Below are 18,945 nucleotides of genomic sequence, written 5' to 3'. Positions count from 1 at the left end.
TTTGATGAATATATGCCGTCCCAACAACGGGGCTTTTCTTGGATCACCCGCTGCTGGCAGTTAAAAAGTGGCGAGGTTCTCTCGTCGGCGAAGCTTCATTTCCTCCCCCTATCCATGATACCGTCCTCCGTTTTTGACATGTTGGTACAATGTGCCTTCGCGGCTTCCAGATGCATAACGTCGTTTCGCTTTTATACACTTGCGGTATTTCTTACCAGGGCAGCGACCCCCTTCTCGTCTTGTCGCTGGTCTCTTCCGTGCACGTCCCTTAGTTGTTGTTGCCCATCTCCTGTTGTAACCGGCGGATGTACGCGGCGTTGACATTGTTCCAGGCCGCAATGTACTTTTCCATGCACTGGCTGACGCACTTTTGCTCGCCGGAGCTGAGCGACGAGCCGGGCTTGGGTACGCAGCTGTCGAAGCAGTGCTGGTTCATGTTCTGTCCAAGTCAGTCTTGTGTCTACTATTGCGGTCCACCGCGCGCCATCCACCCACCTCCATCAATGTCCGCGCATTGGCGCTGTTGGCCTCCTGCAGAATCTGCTGCATGATGGACTTTTTCACCGTCTCGTTATCCATATTGTCGGTGCTAGGAGAGGCCGAGGAGAAGGGAAGCGGGAGAATTGAAGGGGTAATCGGTGGACGTGGAAAGTTTGTGTGTTGTTTAGCCGAAGTTGCGCATGTGGTCGTCGAGAGGTCGTCGCAAAGTCCGGCAGCATTACGACGGGAGCGATCAAGGAAAGGCTGTGAGAATTTGAGAATTTGCTGGACTGGAGCCGCTGGAAAAAATGGGGCCGCAGCCCTGTTCCTTATCTTATCGGCTCGACATCTGCGCCGCCTGAAGAAGCTTGCCTAACTTGGTTTTACGGGGTAAAAGTGCCCTGTAAAGGACTAGCCGCGCCACGAGCACAGACCCCTGAAGGGTTGTGTGGGTTTTAGAGTTTACCGCAGTCCAGCCTACCAGCAGCTCCCCAAGGTTACGCCAAAAACACCCAAAACAAGCTCCCAAACGAAGAGGCCAGCTTACCATCTCCACCGCCACAGCATGACACGCATGCTCACACACTCCCTCCTTCCTCCTCCTAACTACTCCTTGCTCTTGCTTAGCATGTGTGCAGTACAAACACCATTTTCTAACGACTGCATTTTTTATTTCTTTTATTACCAGCCTCCCTTCCTGTCGAGTTTCAACTGAGACAAATCCGGCGCGTGACCTTCGTTTGTTTTCTACGGCTCAGCCCTCTCTGTCCTTGATTGATCGGCCATTCAGCGTACCTCTGCCAACGCGACCACCTCCTCGCCTCCCTCCCTGGGGCCGCCTTTTGACGCCTTTTCGATTGAGGACACTGACACTCCCGCTTCAGTCGTCACGCGCGCGACACGTTTTCGACGTCTTCTCTTTGACCATTCTCGCCTTTTCGACAACAGCAAGGCCTTGTTTCGCTGCATAATTAGCATACACACTGTCTCTGCTGCCACAGAGGCATCGCGGGCACGATGCGCATCTCCAACCTGCTGTCGTGGGGTCTCGCTGCTGTGGTCGCGTGGGCGGCTGACGTGGACGATGACATCAAGAGCATCAGTGTATGTTGCTCCTGGTCGTACCCCGAGACAGCGCCGGCTTTCTTCTCTCCTCATGCGCGCGCACATGCTAACCCGTTTTCTTTGTCTCTTAGCTTCGGACACATTCCCTCAGCCAGGTACGCACAAGCTCGAAAGCGAATTGACAAAGGAAGACATGCACGGCGACAGACGAAAGAGTGCTTGTGGCGAGAGGACGAGAGCTCGGACAGCTCGGACAGCTCGGACAGCACAGACAGCTAACATGCCCGCGTGAACATCTAGCCGTATCTCGATTCAGACATGCAGAGCCGGTGGTACGACTTTGGCGGCGACACCGTGATCCGGACAGACCAGTACATCCGCTTAACGGCAGACCGCCCGTCCCAGATGGGCTGGATCTTCTCGCGCGTGCCGCTGACCGCGACCAACTGGCAGATCGAGGTCGAGTTCAAGATCCACGGTACCAACACCTTATTTGGCGACGGTTTCGCCATGTGGCTGACCAAGGAGCGGGGCCAGCCGGGCCCCGTCTTTGGCAGCGTCGACAAGTTCGAGGGTCTGGGCATCTTCTTCGACACCTACAAGAACAACCGCCCCGGCGTCGTCTTCCCCTTTGTTATGGCCATGGTCGGCGACGGCAAGACCCCTTACGACAAGGACGCTGACGGCAAGGCCAACGAGCTGGCCGGCTGCTCGGCGCGCGGCATCCGCGGCGCCAACATCCCCACCCTGTTCCGCCTCACCTACTTCCAGGACAAGTCGCTCAAGCTCGAGCTGCAGTACAAGAACGAGGGCGAGTGGACCCTGTGCTTTGAGACCAGCGATCCCCCGACCCTGCCGCCCGCGACCTACCTCGGCTTCTCGGCGGAGACGGGTGAGCTCAGCGACAACCACGACCTTATCTCGGTGGCCGTCAGCAGCCTGTACGGCCCATCTTCGGGCGAGAAGGCGACACCCGGCAACAAAGGTGGCTCCAGCGGCCACCGTCTAGGCAGCTCGAGCAAGGCCAAGAAGAGCGGCGGCTGGCTGTGGTTCTTCACCAAGATCATCCTTTTCGTCCTCGCTGTTGGCGGCGGCTATGTTGGCTACACCGCATGGCGGACGAACAAGCGGTCGCACAGATTCTAAGACAGGATCGGGATCCACACAGAATCAGCTTCCAGAGAGGGAGGAGAGTCTGTGAGAGGCAGTGCGAGAGACAGAAGGAGGGCGAAGGCTGTGGCTGGGAGACGAAGCAATGCATGCGTTATGACACAGAACCGACCGGAAGGATGCGGCACTCAAAAAGCACTACACGAAACACCTACCATCACAACAACTTCGACACAACAAACAGCCATCCCCCCAAAACGCCCAAAACGCCCAAAACGCCCAAACGCATAAAAGCACAAAAACGGGTATGCCATGCCCGGCCGCACACCAGAAGGGCCTTTGTTGAGTTCGTATCCAGCACATACATATATACATTCTGCAATTATATTTTCTTTGTCGTTGATTCATCCGTTGTATCTCATTTATCTCATTTTACGTCTACTCTGTCCATCCGATCTACGGGGGTAGCACGTGGCTCCCACCGCTACCCAGTGTGGTTTTTTTGATCTGAATATGTGCCACATGCTTATTGGTGCTACTTTGTGCGACGTGCAATGTCAAGCTCCATATTCTGCAGTAGCGGTTGTTGGTATAGCTCGAAATAGCTATCGGCGTTTTAACATTTGGACAAGAGTTTACAGGCGACGTATCTTCCCCTGTCATCCAGCAACCCCAGAAATGAAAGAGTCAAAGAGGCATGGAAGCGCTTGGGCTTCCTCTCGCCGAGGCCGTTTGATTGACCTACCTCTCGTTAATCCCTCCTCTCTTACTTCGCCCTGCAGCTCGTACATCCAGCGCCGCAATGCATATTACGCTTCGCAAGCCATCACTGCATGATCAGCAAAGACGAGTTTTTTATTTTCGAGTATCACAAGCACTCTGGCCTCTCCAACTTCCACTGCGCCTTTCCGGTACTTGAAAAGACACATGCGGTCAGAATGGCCATTGCCAGCCGACGTCCAACCTCGCTGGCTGGGACCTTGTTCGCTCTTCCCCCACTACCCCTCCCTTGCCTTACTTTGCCTTACTTTGCCTTACAACCGGGTTCTTGCTCCTTCCCCGTCTTTCTCGAGTGCTCTTCAACGGTCCTGTGCTTCCATTGATTGGCCCGGTCGCTCTTGCTTTGAGCTCGCCCCCGGCTCCTTCTCTGTCCGGCGAAGTGCCGCCTTTGTTTTGTCGCTGTTGCCCATTTTCCGCATTCGTAGCCGTACGTAGCCAGCTCTTGTTCCGCTCTTTCCTCGAGACGAAGGGTTGCCCTGTAGATGCAGGTCATTGGCGCTAAGCAGAGAAGGAACAACCAACAAGGCCAAACTCGGCGTTGTTGCACTCCGTGGCACCTGCCGCTCGCATTTCTGCTCGCACACTTTATGCGCACACCCATCACATCCCCTCCTTGATTATCGTCAAATCAGCACATCTCGCCAGCGACACTCCGCACCACTGTCGCCTCACTTCCGTTCTCCCGTCCAGCTTAGCACTTAACAGCTAGCCTGTGTCGTGCTGTACTCGAAGCACATCAACGCATATTCCTTCTCGATGGACAGACCGGTCCCTGACTGCGTATAGACCGGTCGTCGACAAAACACAATTGAACGTTTTGTGCGCCTTTTTGTTTCTCTTCCAGGCAGCCTAACTGTGTTATTTTGTCTATTTTGTCCCTTGATCCTCCTCTCTTTGTTGTCTTTCTCCCTTTCCACATTCTCTGTGTCTCCCCCACTCCTCCTCCTCCACCCCGCCACCGACGCTTGCTGCCAGGAAAAGACGCCAGAGCCAGCCGCAGCTTGCAGCAAGCAAATACGCCATCCATCGCACCGTTTCCCCTTCGAGTCCTTCTCTTCAGCTGCGGGTTATGGCGCTCATAATCTAGCCTCACCTCTGCGTTGTATGGTATGTTTCGAGTTCGACTTGCGCATGTCTCTCCTCGGTAATTTTGACGCTTGCCTGCTCACGTCCTGGTCCAAAACAGAGTCCCGATCCTCGATCGACCTAGCACTTGTGACTGGCCGTCTGCCTCGTTTATGTCGCTCCACCTGGCAGCGCCTTTCCCTGTTGGACTTGGGGCTTTGTTTCTGATGCGGCTGCAAAAAAGCTGACCTGTTCTCGAGTACGAAGTACTTGTCCTGGTTGGCAGCTTCGCGCCAGAAATAGCGACAGCAACAAAAGGAACAAATTCGCCCGACCACGGCGCCCTGTATTGTCATCTCTTCATACTCCTTCTACTTCACCTTCTCTGTCTACCTGCTACCTAAGATTTTTTTTAAATCGTCGCTCCCAATTCTCTCGCCATATTTTGTGTCCCAATTGCTGCTGTTTCCGAGGTAAGTTCGCTTGGCCCCTAGAGTGAAAGCCGCATCTCTCATACTAAGCAACCGTTCCGCCATCACAGTCGTGCCTTGCCCCTCACCACAGCTCTTTTCCAGTTCAAAGGATTCGACAGCCCCACGGCTCGCCTGGCAAAACCACTGTAAGGAAGCACTGCGGAAGGTGGAAACACTGCAACTCCGTCCCTTTCCTAGCCAGTCGCCATTCTCAGACCGTTTGTTTTGGTATCAACTTTGGCATTAACCGTCAAGACAGCTCGCCCTTTTTGGCTTCGCAATTCCGTCATCTTACGTAGCTCAATCGAAGCTACTGCTCTTTGCCTCTGCGACTTAATACGTGCCAACGTTTGGCCCGGAGTAAATTGGTTTGCTCTACGTCGTAGCTTTCCACCCCACCAAAGCTGGCGATTATCCCAGCATCTCGCTTTTGGACGGTATCTTCCTTCTTTCTCTCCTCCCCTCAATCCCATTGTTCGGCACCATTGAGCCTGCGCCGCTTGTCGATTCGTTTTATCTTTGCCTTCCGACAGGCAATTCGACACGCTTTTGCGCACAGGTGCATATCCGCATGTTCAGCCTCTCAAAGTACGTGGCCCGCTTACCAAGAGTTGAGAGACGAAAGAAAGAGAGTGAGACATCGAAGAGGGGGACCTTCAAAAGACACGAAAGAGGCTCCCTACTGGGACCGGAACCCGAGGCACGAATCCAGTCTAGTCTTTGCAGTTCGCTGACTTGACAGATCGACCATTGTGCCTGCATCATTTCTCAATTGTCACAAACTGCCGCATCCTGCCATCATCACACCTTCGTCCTCCAACTTCCTTGCCTCAATCTCTTTTTTTGGTTCCTTACCTCGTCGCTTCGAATCCAGTTGCGTTTGGAGCACATCACTCTGACGAACTTGAACGACCCAGTACCTCCACGGAGTACACATGCAACAAGAAGCGCAGTTTGGAATGAACACGCCTGCTAAAACTCTCAGCCAAACCATCTTCGGTCGCACTCCAACCATCCAAGCTTGCCTTCTCACAAAGGCAAACTAATCAACGACCGCATTGCCGTATTTGTGCAAAAGTCTGCAATTGTCGTCGAGACGCCTGCTCGTCCAATCTAAGCTTCGCGATACGAGCTCGACCTTTGCCTCTACCCCAGCTTTCAAGCTATCCTTCTTCATGCCGACCTTAGGATTCCTCAAGAAAAAGCGCACCAGAGACGCCAATCCAGACTCAACATCAGGAAGTCAACCGACAAGCCCTGTTACGCCAACTGCAACAAAGACATTCGAGCAAGCTTTTCAACAGCCCTCCAATTCCATCGCGTCGGTCGCCTCCACAGCCTCGACAACAGCACAACCCATTGCGGCCGCCACCGCTGGATCACAATCTAGTCAGCAGGGACTGCACCCAGAGAGCGCACCGGCCTCTGTCTCAACAGCCAAGGGCTCCGCACCAGCTCCGGCTCTAGTGCCGGCTCCCGCTGCTCCAACGATGGACTCGACACAGCAGCACCAAGCCCAAAACCTGGTACCTGTGAACCCACCAATGTCAACACCGTCGCCTGGTACCGAGGTCCCAAATTTGCCGTCCATCTCAAACCTGATCAACCCTTCCCACAATGGTCAGGCAGCTCAGCAGACCTACCAGCAAGGTCCAACAAACCCGCCATCCTATTCTTCGGTCCCGACGGCCACGGCCGATTCTCAGACGCCGGCGACCCAGGTCCCACAGAAGCTGCCTCAGGCCCAGCAACAGCAGCAGCAAGCTCAACAAGCGGCGTTGCATCCTCACCCTGGACAGCCAGTCAACCTTCAGCAGCATGCCGTCGATCTGCCTCGGGTGACCAAGGGCAAATACTCCCTGGCCGACTTTAACATCTTACGCACACTCGGTACCGGTAGTTTCGGTCGTGTCCACTTGGTCCAGTCGAGGCACAACCAGCGGTTCTATGCTGTCAAGGTCCTGAAGAAGGCCCAGGTCGTCCGCATGAAGCAGGTGGAGCACACAAACGACGAAAGACGCATGCTTGCCCAGGTCAAGAATCCTTTCCTGATTACACTCTGGGGCACGTTCCAGGATGCGAGAAGTTTGTACATGGTCATGGACTTTGTCGAAGGCGGTGAGCTATTCTCACTACTACGGAAATCAGCTGTAAGTCTCTGTGGGCATGCTGCTCGGAGGTGGTACGAAAGGCGAGCAGGTTAATGGGTTACTAACGACGTCGTCTTCGCGGTCAACAGCGCTTCCCGAACCCTGTTGCCAAGTTCTACGCAGCAGAAGTCACACTAGCATTGGAGTACCTCCATTCGCGCAACATCATCTACCGTGACTTGAAGCCAGAAAACCTGCTTCTCGACCACCACGGCCATCTCAAGATAACCGACTTCGGCTTCGCTAAGCGCGTTCCGGACAAGACATGGACACTTTGCGGCACGCCAGATTACCTCGCCCCAGAAGTCGTGTCCAACAAGGGCTACAACAAATCAGTTGATTGGTGAGTGGTGTTTTCTCGTTTATTTTGCTTGGCTTGCTTGACAACCGCGAAATATCGCGAAATATGGAGAGCCACGAGTAATTTTTAACAGCGTAATAGGTGGTCATTGGGTATCCTCATTTATGAAATGCTTTGCGGATACACACCATTCTGGGATAGCGGCAGCCCGATGAAGATTTACGAGAACATTCTCAAGGGCAAGGTGAAGTACCCGGCGTACGTGCACCCCGATGCCCAGGATCTTCTCGAGCGCTTGATCACGCCTGATCTGACCAAGCGGCTGGGCAACCTGTACGGAGGTCCGGAGGATGTCAAGAAGCACCCTTGGTTTGCCGAAGTCACCTGGGACCGCCTAGCCCGAAAAGATATCGATGCCCCGTACACGCCGCCAGTCAAGGTCGGTGCCGGTGATGCCAGCCAATTCGATCGCTACCCTGAGGAGACCGAACGCTACGGCCAAGCCGGAAACGACGAGTAAGCCCCGCCAGCCAACGCGGATTTGTTCCCAATTTATCTCAACCGTCTAGCATATTCTAACCTACAATCCAGATACGGCCACCTTTTCGAAGACTTCTAAATGCAGTTTCGCAGATTCAAGATAACAGGCGTTTGGATATAAAGACGACATCGCCTAAGCGACACCGTAACGAACCGTCCAGCATCTTTTCATTTATTCTGGCACTGCGATCTCATCCGTTTTGCTTTTGGCCACAATTATTTTATTTTTCCTTGGATAGGTTTTTGTCTCGGACAGGTATTCACTTCGGGTGAAGGAAAGGGTTTTGGAACAAGGGCGGTACCTTTTCTATTGTGTTCTTTACATTGCGATATTATATTGGTATATTTTTTATTTATTTACTTGCGTTTTTCTTCATTTTTGGGGGGATTGGAGTATGCCTCCATAATTACACTGTCTTTTTGCTCGCAATCCGGCCGACGACCTTGCCGAGGCTGGTGTTTTCGAAGAGAGAGGATCATTTCGTTGGACGATCTGGCCCACGTTGGATAGTGCGCAGGTACAGTTCTGGATGTGGCTAAGACTTGAAAGGCCAACAGTTGCCAAAGCAGAAGTTCATATTCTGTACAGAATACAGTGCATTCACCCACAAGCAGGGGGTGTTTATTCCAATTTCTGACGTGTGGAGAGTCTAGGGACAACGAAAACGAAACTGCCGCAAAGATCCAACTCGCCAGAATTGCTCATAACCAGCGATAGAAAAAGAAGGTGACAAAGCTCGCTTCTTATTGTTTTCATACAGGGTACGACATATATTCATTTGAGAACCATATTCTCGATTGGGCCTCCACACCGATTGAAATACCAGCCTCGTGGTCAACAAAAACGTCTGCCAGACGGGCGGACGCCAGCCTCTTCAATACCTTGCCATGCCCCGTTTTCGCTTGCCCCACAGCGGCGACCACCCCCGGCCATACATTCGGAGGAAAGTTTGCAGATACCCATAGTCAACTTCTGCGTGGCCTCTGTCATGTTTTCCTGCCGCTGTGTCGAGCTCGCGCCAATCAGGGCGGCTCTCAACGGCCCCAGAAGGAGGGAGCCCAAGTTGCAGTGGCAGTGGGGGAAGAGGGTGGGTTAACCTGCATGCACTTGCAGGCCGACCTGCACGGATCTGTTCTTGCAGGAAGGAAGCATTACAGGAGACAGCCATGCCGCAAGCACTGACGCATTCGCTGACGAGAGTCAGTCGAGAGACTGAGTCGGGGCTGCAAGGCCCACCAATTTGAAGGCGGCTCTTCCGAACAAGTACGAAGTAGTATTCCGTATATCATACGGTGGAGAGAAATCACACAGCGGACGCTGCGCCATGGTCCGGCGTCGCGTCGTTTCTGCAACACGTTGGACGATGCCTGCAGAACACTAGATTGCGGATGCGATGCCCGCTGAAGGCGGCAAGGTCTAGGGAGTGGAGAGTTTGTCAGAAGTGGTCGAAAAGAAGCTTTGGCCAGTCGGGCCAGACCCTGTCTTGGCTCCTTATGGGGATGGCTTCTATCTCTTTCTAATCAATTTTGAGGATCTTTATTTCCCACCTCACTTTCATCTTTTCTTCTTTTCCTTGAATCCATCTCGCCTTTTACGACGTATTCAACTTGACTTTGTTCTCGTTTTCCGCTTACATTTCTCGTCATTCAGTTTGGGTTTCCCTCTGATTTGCGGTCCAAGAGTTCGGCCGTTTATCATTGAGAACTGCGGTTCGCCTTGTTTCTTTCCTTTTGCTGCAGTGCCCGGGAGACTCCAGCGCTTCTTCCAATCTTCGTGCATGTTGCGCGTGCCTCTCAATTTCTTTCTTTACGACACGTACAGTCACAGCTGGCCATAAAAGTGTGATGAGGCTTTTCGGTTACCACCAAACACGTTGACGATAGAACCTTCACAACTACCCAGCTAACGATGGACGACTACTTTTTTGAAAATCATGTCCGGTCCTGCAAAGAAGTCTCCGAGAACTCAAGTTTCCTGGAGATCTACAACTTTTCTGTCAGTCATTTGCCCACGACCGAACCGCCCTTGTGACCTCGTCATCTTGGTCCGTTTTCAGCTAACAATGCATTGTCTCTCACATAGAATGGCGAGATCTACTATGACAAGGGCGCATTGCCCATGAGCGAGTTCCAGAACTTTTTAGAGCGGAAGGTATGGAGATGTCGGGTCGGGCCCTCCCGCAGTTGCCTTGTGTCTTGTACTAACGCAGTTCAAGGGCGTCTTCGAGCCTCCGAAGAAAAAGGATGGCGCGAGCATCGTCAGCGGCATGCGGCTTATGTAGGTCACCTACTTCTCCCTTGAACTCTGCTCGTGTTCTCGTTCACTGTCTGACGCGACGGTCCCCAGTCTGCAACTCGGCGCACAACACCCCGAGACGTTTACCGCAAACTACATCTCATATACGCACAACGAATACATCGCCATGGTCCGCAAGCTCAGCCTGCCCTTCCGCGCCATCGAAGGCACCAGCATCGTGGGACCCTTCTTCTGGGCGGCCCTCGACCAGGACGACGCCAACCCTCACCTGCAAATCATCTTCCGCAAATCCGACGTTCGCAAAAAGGGTCTGACCCGCGGCTGGGAGCTCATGCTAAGCCACAACTTCCGCTCGGCCATTACGACAGGCTACGCCAAAGGCACCGAATCCAGCCAGCTCGAGAAGATTGTCGACCAGCACCTGCGCGCCTGCGCCTTCCACATCGCGCACCCGCTCATCTTTCCCACGATCCTGCTGGGCCACGACCTCGACAGCACCATGGACGACAAGCAGCGCAAGGCGCGCCACTGGCTGCGGCGCTTGGAGCATGCCATTACCGACCGCAACGAGATTGACGTCACCGAGCGCTACTCCAACTTTGACCTCGACGAGATGAACCGGGAGCTGGTCGAGTGCCACAGCCAGGTCCTGTGGAAGCGCCCGCAGGCGTACGTGGACACACTCGACGAGATTGAAAAGGCCATGACCAAGTTCCGGGACGCACGCGAGCGCCTGCTGCGCGACGGCCAGCTATTTGCGCACCACGCGGACCCGGCCACTGAGGCGGCGCTCGACAAGTTGCACCGCAGCATGCTGAGCCGCTTCGACTTTTTCCGGCAGAAGCTCAAGGGCATCCGGCACTATGCACATACGACCATCTCCCGGCTCGACATCCAACGAGGTGCAGTAAGTCTTACCGACTCCCGACTGCCATGACTCCTCTTCACATGCTAATTGTCTTCTCCAGCTCTACAACATTATTGCCCAAAAGGAGTCGAAGCTCAACTTGGAAATGGCCCAGCACCAGCGCCTCCTGGCACTCGCCTCCAAGCGCGACAACCAGAGCATGAAGGCACTCTCCATTGTCGGCGCTGTCTTTTTGCCGGCTACGTACCTGGCGTCCCTGTTCTCCATGACCTTCTTCAACTTCCAGGTCGGGGGCAACGGCGGCGGCAGCGGTGGCGGCGACGACGACTCGCCTACCGTGGCTCCGACGCTGTGGATCTACTTTGCCATCACCATCCCGCTGACTCTTGTCGTGCTGGCCGCTCTCTTCTGGTGGGACCGAACCCGCGAAAAGAAGTTTGCCGCAGAAGAGGCCGAAGTCTCAACAACGCTGCCCGACCTCGAGCGCCGCGTCGTGACGTCGTTGCGGGAGATGCGAACCGGTCTCAACAGCATGGACACGAAGCGCTGGGACTCGATATAGGTGGGCGGGTAAGAGAAAGATGCCACAAAATAAAAATTAGGACGGCCAGTCATCTAACAAAAAAAAAAAAAAAAAAAAAAGAAAAGAAAATGATACGAATAACGAAATTGGATACGGTACACGCACAACGACCACATGAGCTACCAGCACACTATGTTTTCTGTACATGACTTCACTTCTTCACGATCCGACAACCCACGATGCAATGACCTGGTTAAGCTTTTCTTTGGCATATTTGGATATTTTTCGACATTTTGAAAGCATTTTCTTGGGTATGACTGCGAAATACAAGACAAAATTATATATTTTATGTATGTACGACATGTCCTTGTTTTTATCTTTGGACTTTAAAAATACATTTCTATTTTCTATAACATTTATAAATTTCATTGAAAATCGACGTTAATTTTGTTTACGTGTTTTTTTTTTATTGAATATAAAAGGCACCATATTAATTTTATTCTTGATTGAAGCCCTTTATAATTTCCACATATCAACCATTCAACATGCTGTCGAATTTGGTCGTTGCATGCTCTTCATTTGTGTGCTCACTCAATCTATGGGTTCCTATTTTCCGATCCATTTTGAGCTTGACTCGTTACTTTTACTTCCTTTTGCTCATGCTTCTAGTTGCAAATACAAAACAGAGGTCGCCCTTTTTTAATCTCCTCATTTGTATCCCTCTACTTCTTGTACACCTTCTCGAGGGCAGCCACGACGGCATCGCCCATCTCCGATGTGCTGGCCGTACCGTGCAGGTCCTTGGTGCGGATGCCGCTGTCCAGAGCGGCCTTGACAGCCTGCTCGACAGCCACGGCGTCGGCGGGCAGCTGCAGCGAGTAGCGCAGCATCATGGCGACGGACAGGATGGTGCCGACGGGGTTGACAATGCCCTTGCCGGAGATGTCGGGGGCCGAGCCGTGGATGGGCTCGTAGATGCCGTTGCACTTGCCCTTGCCGTCGGGGATGCCGCCCAGGCTGGCACTGGGCAGCAGACCGATGCTGCCGGGGATGACGCTGGCCTCGTCGCTGATAATGTCGCCAAACAGGTTGCTGGTGATGACAATGCCGTTGAGGGCGCGCGGGTTCTTGACCATGAGCATCGCGGCCGAGTCGATCAGGTGGTGGCCCAGCTTGATCTGGGGGAACTCCTTGGCAAAGACCTCGGACACGACCTTGCGCCACAGGCGGCTGGTGGCCAGCACGTTGGCCTTGTCCAAGCTCCACACGGGCAGCGGGTTCTGGGGGTCGGCCGCGAGGGCCAGGTAGCCGCCGAGGCGGGCGATGCGCTCAATTTCGGGGCGCGAGTAGGGCTCGGTGTCGAGCGCGGTGCCGTCGCCGGTGTCCTCGCGGCGGTCGCCAAAGTAGATGCCGCCCGTCAGCTCGCGGACCACGGTGAAGTCGGTGCCGCGGCAGACGTCGGCCTTGAGGGGGGAGAAGTCGACGAGCTGCTCCGACGCGAAGGAGCAGGGGCGCAGGTTGCCGAACGTCTGGAGCTCTTTCCGGAGCTTGAGCAGGCCTTGCTCGGGGCGGACCGGGGCGTCGGGTCCCCACTCGGGGCCACCAATGGCGCCCAACAGGATTGCGTCGGCGGCACCGGCGGCAGCAAGGGCCTCGTCGGTCAGGGCCTCGCCGGTCTTGTTGATGGAGGCCTGTAGGGGGAAGGGAAAGAGGAAATGTCAGCACACGCCGTTCGTCGCTCCATTCTCACCGGGAGGGGGAGCAAAAGGAAGAGAGGAAAACATACACCACCCAGCAGGTGCTCCTGCAGGTTGAAAGTGGCCTTGGACGGGCTGTGCTTCTCAATGGCCTTGAGGACCTGTTTGTTGCCTTCTGGTCAATGTCTAAGTTTTGCTCGGCGGGTGTGGGTGCGCGTGCTGCGCGCGGTAGGTGCTGTTATTCACCTTGATAGCTTCAGCCACGACCTAATTCAAACAAAACCGACTGTCAGCATATTGGCATTCTTTCCCTCGACGTTCGAAGAGCTGCAAAACCAGCAAAAATTGCAGTTTTCGTCTTTTAGCCGAAGGCTCTGCCGCCCACGCGCCACTACCTCTTTGCAGGAATACGAACCTCCGGACCGGAATGGTCGCCGGCAAAGACGACAATGTTATTTGATGACATGGTGAGCGAGAAGGATGTGTGTGGTTTGGGTATAGGGAGGAGTTAGAGAGTGACAAAAGACAAGAAAGAAGAAAGACAAGAAGAACTTAAGGTCGGAGGAAAGACGCAGCAAGAGAAGCAACGGTCTTCCTATTTTAGGTCCGCTGTTGACCGAGTGCCCTATGAGACTTTCCCTGTAAACGTCTCGCCCTGCTGGCACTTAGTGGGCAAAGACTGGCCAAAGACCAAGCTGGAGGTCCAAGGCCCCGCATAAAACAAGGCGCTGTAGGCCCCTGGTAAGCTCGTAAAACGCGGTCTCGGTGCTCTCTTCGAAAACCAGCTCCGACCCCGCGCGGCCGAAGTCGGCGCTTACCCCTAGCAAGAGCCCCAATGGCCAGCAGCACCTGTGTGGTCCGTTCAAAGAGGAACGAAGACAACGGAACGAGATCGAAAAGCGCGCCGCAAATGACCGGTCAATTGGCCAAGTCTGCATGCCTCCTTTTCCTTTGTGCCCTCGATGTCTTCCCTAGGCGCAGGAAACTTGTTTGTGTCGGACGATCGCCGTCTCGGCCCCCACCATGAATTTGACGATTTGATCTCGCCGGTATATTTTCGGCCAACATGATGAGATTCGAGGAAAATATGCCCAACATGTAAATAGAAAAATAATTATGAGAATTGACACGTGCTACATTGCAAACTTCAAACAGAGGCACCCGTGTCGCGTGTAGTATCTACCCTTGCTCTGAATCTTGATCAGCCCTACAGCCAACACACTATTTGTTAAGGATGTGGTTAGGTCTTGTCACATATCTTTAACGAGGTCGTCACTTTGCACGTCTAATTGGGACTGGATACACAATATTTTACATCGTATTCATCGCATAGTATTATTTTGCCGCTCTCGCTTATATAGTATGGTACATACAAGGACAATATTAGCTGTTAGCTGGCTTTGGGCTCTCGAAGTTGGAGTTGCGATTGGGCTGTGTTTTACGGAGGACCAAGCTCCAAAAACCCTCCAACTGAGATGCATCATATGACCGGGTGGACAGGCCCGACATTTCCGAAGCTGCCACTCTTTGTTTTTGGTTGTTTTGGTCCCCAATGCATGCTCCAGGCAAGTACATAGAAGCCCAAAGAAGCAAGAAAGCAAGACAATCAAGACAGCCAGAATGCCAGAAAGCTTTTACCGGAACGTCTTGAACGACTTGTGCGCCAACGGCGACGACCCTGCGGTCGGCGGGATGCGGATATTACGGACATTGGGCGTGTTTGCACAGAACGCGCAAATGTACACCGGCGGCAGTGTCCGCTTGGTGATGTTGATGCACCGGCCATGGAGCCACAGGTCGCAGGATTCGCTAAGAAGTTAATACACAAACAAAAGTAAGATAAATGGTGTAGTATGCCAACCCGAGGGATACCTACCATTGCACGATGAACCCGTCGCTGTTGGGGGGTGCATCTTGACGACCGCAGATGCAGCGGATACCGTGGCTGTCGTGCGCCTGGGAGCGGGCGCTCGAAGGGGTGGGGAGGCTGGCGTCGGTAAGGGTCGTGGGCGAGACGGCCTGCATGCTATGGATGCTATGGTGTCTACCACTCGAAAAGCCAGCATTGCCGCCAATCGGACCACCAAACTTGAGCCCGCGCTGGACGCTGCCAAAAAGGTTGTTGGCCGAGCCGCTGCCGGCGAGACCACCACCGCCACCACTGTGGCTGTTGCTGCTGCTCGGCCCGGCAAAACTGGCCCGTTTCTGGCGCATCTGGCGCAGCTTTTCGAGTTCACTTGCGGCATCACCGGCGCCCTTGGGCAGGTCGTTCATGACGGTCTCGGCCTCGCTCTCCGGGTCGTTGTAGGCCGCATCGCCGGGCATCGTCGCGGACGAGCTCGTGGTGCTGCGGTCGCTGACACTGCGCTGGGACGAGTGCAGCGGGCCGCGGCCAATGGTGGGCTTGACGGGGTCCGGCAGCGCAAAGGATGTGGTGCGGCTCGGGATGATGATGGGCTCGTCGTCCGTCGAAGACGAGTCGTCATCGTCCGAGGAGGAGTCCCAGCGGGACTTGCCCTGCAGAGACCGCGCGCTCTGGTTGCGGCGCAGGGTGGCAGTCGGCGTGGGTCCGTCCCGGTCAGCGGCTGATGTTTCGACGCGTGCACGGCCGTTGGCGTCAATGGTGAACTTCACTGACGCCCGGGACTGCGGCGTGTTGACTTCGGGGATGGATGTCAGGCTGGATAGGCGAGGGAGATGCGTGTCATCGAGCTGTTGCTGTTGGAGGTTGTGCTGCTGCTGCTGCTGCTGCTGCTGCTGCTGCTGCCGCTGTTGGTGATGCATACGAATCGGCGAGCTGCGGCCGGTAGGTCGGCCACCACCATTGCCACCGAACGAGGCAGACCGTGTGATACCCAGGCCGGTGCCAGGACTGGAAAAGGGCGCGCCAACACTGCCCTGTGGGAGTGCGGATGTGGTGGCCGACGTCTTGAGCGCAGGTGCCAGCACTGGCAGCGAAGCACGACCCCGTAGGCGGGGACCGCGGTTTTCGCTGTGGCTTCGTGACAGGCCAGGGCGACCGTTGCCGGCCGACTTGACGGGCGAACTGGCAGACGGCCGGTCGCCAGCTTTCCTTCTGGGTGCGATCTCCTTGGCACTCGAGCTCCGGCGCAACTCCTGCCGCTGCACGGAGGCGGGGCCTGTGTTCAACATGGCCTGAGGTGGACTGCTCTGTGATACTGGCAAGACGCCAGGGGCTGACGCCCTGGGGAACGGCTGCTGCTGGTGTTGTGTTGGGTCAAAATTGGTGGCGTCGGCGAGGGCCATCGTGGCTCCGGCACCAGGTGGTGCGGAGGCCATGAGATCCAAGCTGGATGAGGGTGGTCGGGTGAACAATAGACCGGGATTGACACCACCGTTCGGGCTAACGATGCCAAAAGGGTCATCAACTGGTGTTGGATAGCTGCCGGCATACAGACCTTGGTGGTCCACAGAGGTTGTGTCGAGCGGGGTGGGTTGCAACATCCCCTTGGGGTCACTCTCAGAGCCCATGGAGGTATGATGCATGTGTTGCTGGTGCTGGTGCTGCTGGTGCTGCTGGTGCTGGTGCTGATGCTGGTGCTGTTTTGCCATGGCTTCGGCACCTGCCACCATGTATGCTTGGTTGGTTTGGTTGGCTTGGTTGGCTTGTGCCCAGTCCATAGACTCAAGCTGCCGTTGGATCGATGCTGGCGAGCCGAAGGCGTGGGCGCTGGCCGCAAAGTCGACATCCATATTGGACATAGTCGGATCGCCGCCGGCCCAGAAGGACTGAGCGTCCGCAAACGCTGTGGAAGCGGCAGGTGCCGACATAGGGTACCCGAAAAGGTCGGTCGGGCTCGCCATGAAGGTGGCCATTTGTTGCTGCTGTGGTGTGTTCAAGAAGTCGTTAGGCGGTGCCTGGTGCTGCGGGCCGTAGCCCTGGTCATTTTGCATGGTGGTCGTGGCGGAGGCTGCCGGTGATTTGAGCTTGGGGGCGATCCTGCGTCCGCCCTTTCTCGCGGAGGGGGGCGGTGTCGCAGTTTGGCCCTTGGAGGTGGAGGTGGAAGCAGTTGTATCGCCGCGTGCTTTCTTCTGGGATCTTGTAGCGATTGGGACCGGACCTTCGATCTTGGCACTGTTGGCAGCAGCGGGACGTGGTTGGTCGTCGCCGTAGTAGTCGGGGCTAAATTCGCGGCCGGCGGCGATCTCACGATCGTCCTCAGCGATCGAGCCAAAGGCTGCAAGAACGAGCGGGCCAGGCGAGGAGGACAGTTGTTTGGAAGGATCAACGGGCGGCAGAGGGAGGGAGGGGTTCGAGAGATTCGAGGTCGTAGAGGACGCTATGGACAAACGATGAACATGGGACGTGGTGTGTACTTCTGTAGCAATACTGCCGATCGAGAGCGGGCGTTTGTGGTGTTTTGAGGCGGCCAACAACGACGATGTATGCAGCTGGGCTTGCTCGACCGTGGGGGACGCAAACGGGGCCACAAAATCAGAGAAAGGACCCTGCGAGCCCCTCAGGTTGCCCGGGGTATTGTTAAAAACAGAAAAGTCCTCTGCAAAACGAGGCGTCCAGTCCGGGCCGGGTGTCGTCGTTGCTGTGTGTGAGGAATTGTTGTCGTTGGCGAGGTCGGCCACAGCACCAGCCTTGGGCGTCTCAAAGACAGGACTGGAGAAAAAAGAGGTCGCAGACGTGGGTGTCTGTTTCGGCGTGGGCGGTTGAGCGGTGGAATCGCCAAAACTGTGGGACACGACGAAAAAAAAACAGAAAATGGATGTTAGCCAAACCCGCTGTGGGACCAGAGCAACGGGTACGGTGCGTGCAGGTGAGAAAGAAAAATGAATAAGAAAACAAAGCACAAATTCAAAGTCTGGACAACAACGGGCAGGAGACGGGTAAGAACGAGATGGAAGAACACGAAGAAAAGGGAGATCGTCCAACTATTGCCGAAGAAGATGCACGGCAGCAAAGTGCGTGCACGGCATGAGGATGGGGGCGGCAACAGAAACGGGACAAGAAACCAGCAAAAGAGGCACAGAGCTTGGACGGAGAGGGAAGAGGTGCAAGGGATGGAGGGTGGGACACAGGCGCACGGGCAAGACAAGAGCGACAAAAAAAAAGGGAACCCTGTGAAAAAAAAACATGGAACAGTAAAAAAAAGGAAAAAGCAGTCGGATTCGAGAAGATAGAAAGAGTAAAGTCCACGGCAGATTGGAAAGCAGAGAGAAGCGGCAGAGACAAACAAAACATTGACGTGATAAGCAAAAGGAGGGAGAGAGGGACACTGGAAACAGAAAAGGTGATGGAGGCAAATCGTCGTCTTACCTGGTTGTTGGTTGATCCCCGCTCATAGCAGAAAGAGATCAAAAGATCAGGTCGTTCGTGTTGCAAGCAATCCCAATAGAAAAGTCATAGCACGAGGGATGTTCCTCAGTATTACGAACGAGTGTTCCTGGACGTCGGCTCTGGTCGTCGAGGAAGGACAAACGGCGCGAGACGGCAAGGGAGATGCTGGGCTCGGTGTGAACCGAAGGGTGGTCTTGAATCTAATTCTTTGGTCGAAAACAGGGTTCGTATGCTTTTGTTTGAATGCTCGGGTCGTGTCCGCGGTTCGTAGCTGGTCGTGTATATAATTTTGGAAAATGGTCGTTTCGAATGCGGTTCGTTGCCG

General features: G+C 54.7%; 7 protein-coding genes across 7 annotated transcripts; 4 read left to right on the top strand and 3 right to left on the bottom strand.

The window, feature by feature from the left end:
* Window positions 1–268: 268 nt before the first annotated feature.
* Window positions 269–579, bottom strand: SPBR_01143 (mitochondrial intermembrane space translocase subunit; the record flags this gene model as incomplete). The annotated part of the gene is made up of 2 exons (XM_040759460.1): window positions 269–439; window positions 496–579. The coding sequence occupies 2 exons, from the start codon at window positions 577–579 to the stop codon at window positions 269–271; spliced, it is 255 nt and encodes an 84-aa protein (XP_040618624.1).
* A 918-nt stretch (window positions 580–1,497) lies between these two features.
* On the top strand, window positions 1,498–2,691 carry SPBR_00727 (lectin, mannose-binding protein 2; the record flags this gene model as incomplete). Its single annotated transcript, XM_040759046.1, has 2 exons — window positions 1,498–1,584; window positions 1,846–2,691. The coding sequence occupies 2 exons, from the start codon at window positions 1,498–1,500 to the stop codon at window positions 2,689–2,691; spliced, it is 933 nt and encodes a 310-aa protein (XP_040618623.1).
* Window positions 2,692–6,148: 3,457 nt separating this feature from the next.
* On the top strand, window positions 6,149–7,470 carry SPBR_00653 (protein kinase A; the record flags this gene model as incomplete). The annotated part of the gene is made up of 2 exons (XM_040758972.1): window positions 6,149–7,123; window positions 7,213–7,470. 2 exons carry the CDS (start codon window positions 6,149–6,151, stop codon window positions 7,468–7,470), a joined length of 1,233 nt encoding a protein of 410 aa, XP_040618622.1.
* A 165-nt stretch (window positions 7,471–7,635) lies between these two features.
* SPBR_01144 (uncharacterized protein) lies at window positions 7,636–7,944 on the top strand (the record flags this gene model as incomplete). The annotated part of the gene is made up of 1 exon (XM_040759461.1): window positions 7,636–7,944. One exon carries the CDS (start codon window positions 7,636–7,638, stop codon window positions 7,942–7,944), a length of 309 nt encoding a protein of 102 aa, XP_040618621.1.
* A 1,929-nt stretch (window positions 7,945–9,873) lies between these two features.
* On the top strand, window positions 9,874–11,651 carry SPBR_00428 (uncharacterized protein; the record flags this gene model as incomplete). Its single annotated transcript, XM_040758747.1, has 5 exons — window positions 9,874–9,960; window positions 10,048–10,116; window positions 10,181–10,242; window positions 10,312–11,128; window positions 11,190–11,651. 5 exons carry the CDS (start codon window positions 9,874–9,876, stop codon window positions 11,649–11,651), a joined length of 1,497 nt encoding a protein of 498 aa, XP_040618620.1.
* Window positions 11,652–12,334: 683 nt separating this feature from the next.
* Window positions 12,335–13,775, bottom strand: SPBR_00587 (3-isopropylmalate dehydrogenase; the record flags this gene model as incomplete). The annotated part of the gene is made up of 3 exons (XM_040758906.1): window positions 12,335–13,303; window positions 13,399–13,470; window positions 13,725–13,775. 3 exons carry the CDS (start codon window positions 13,773–13,775, stop codon window positions 12,335–12,337), a joined length of 1,092 nt encoding a protein of 363 aa, XP_040618619.1.
* Window positions 13,776–14,943: 1,168 nt separating this feature from the next.
* Window positions 14,944–18,625, bottom strand: SPBR_00085 (3-isopropylmalate dehydrogenase leu2a; the record flags this gene model as incomplete). Its single annotated transcript, XM_040758405.1, has 3 exons — window positions 14,944–15,118; window positions 15,186–17,942; window positions 18,600–18,625. The coding sequence occupies 3 exons, from the start codon at window positions 18,623–18,625 to the stop codon at window positions 14,944–14,946; spliced, it is 2,958 nt and encodes a 985-aa protein (XP_040618618.1).
* Between the last annotated feature and the right edge of the window lie 320 nt (window positions 18,626–18,945).

Source organism: Sporothrix brasiliensis, assembly GCF_000820605.1.
Source record: "Sporothrix brasiliensis 5110 chromosome Unknown Cont19, whole genome shotgun sequence".
NCBI lineage: Eukaryota > Fungi > Ascomycota > Sordariomycetes > Ophiostomatales > Ophiostomataceae > Sporothrix > Sporothrix brasiliensis.
This window is presented reverse-complemented; position numbering and strand designations above follow the sequence as displayed.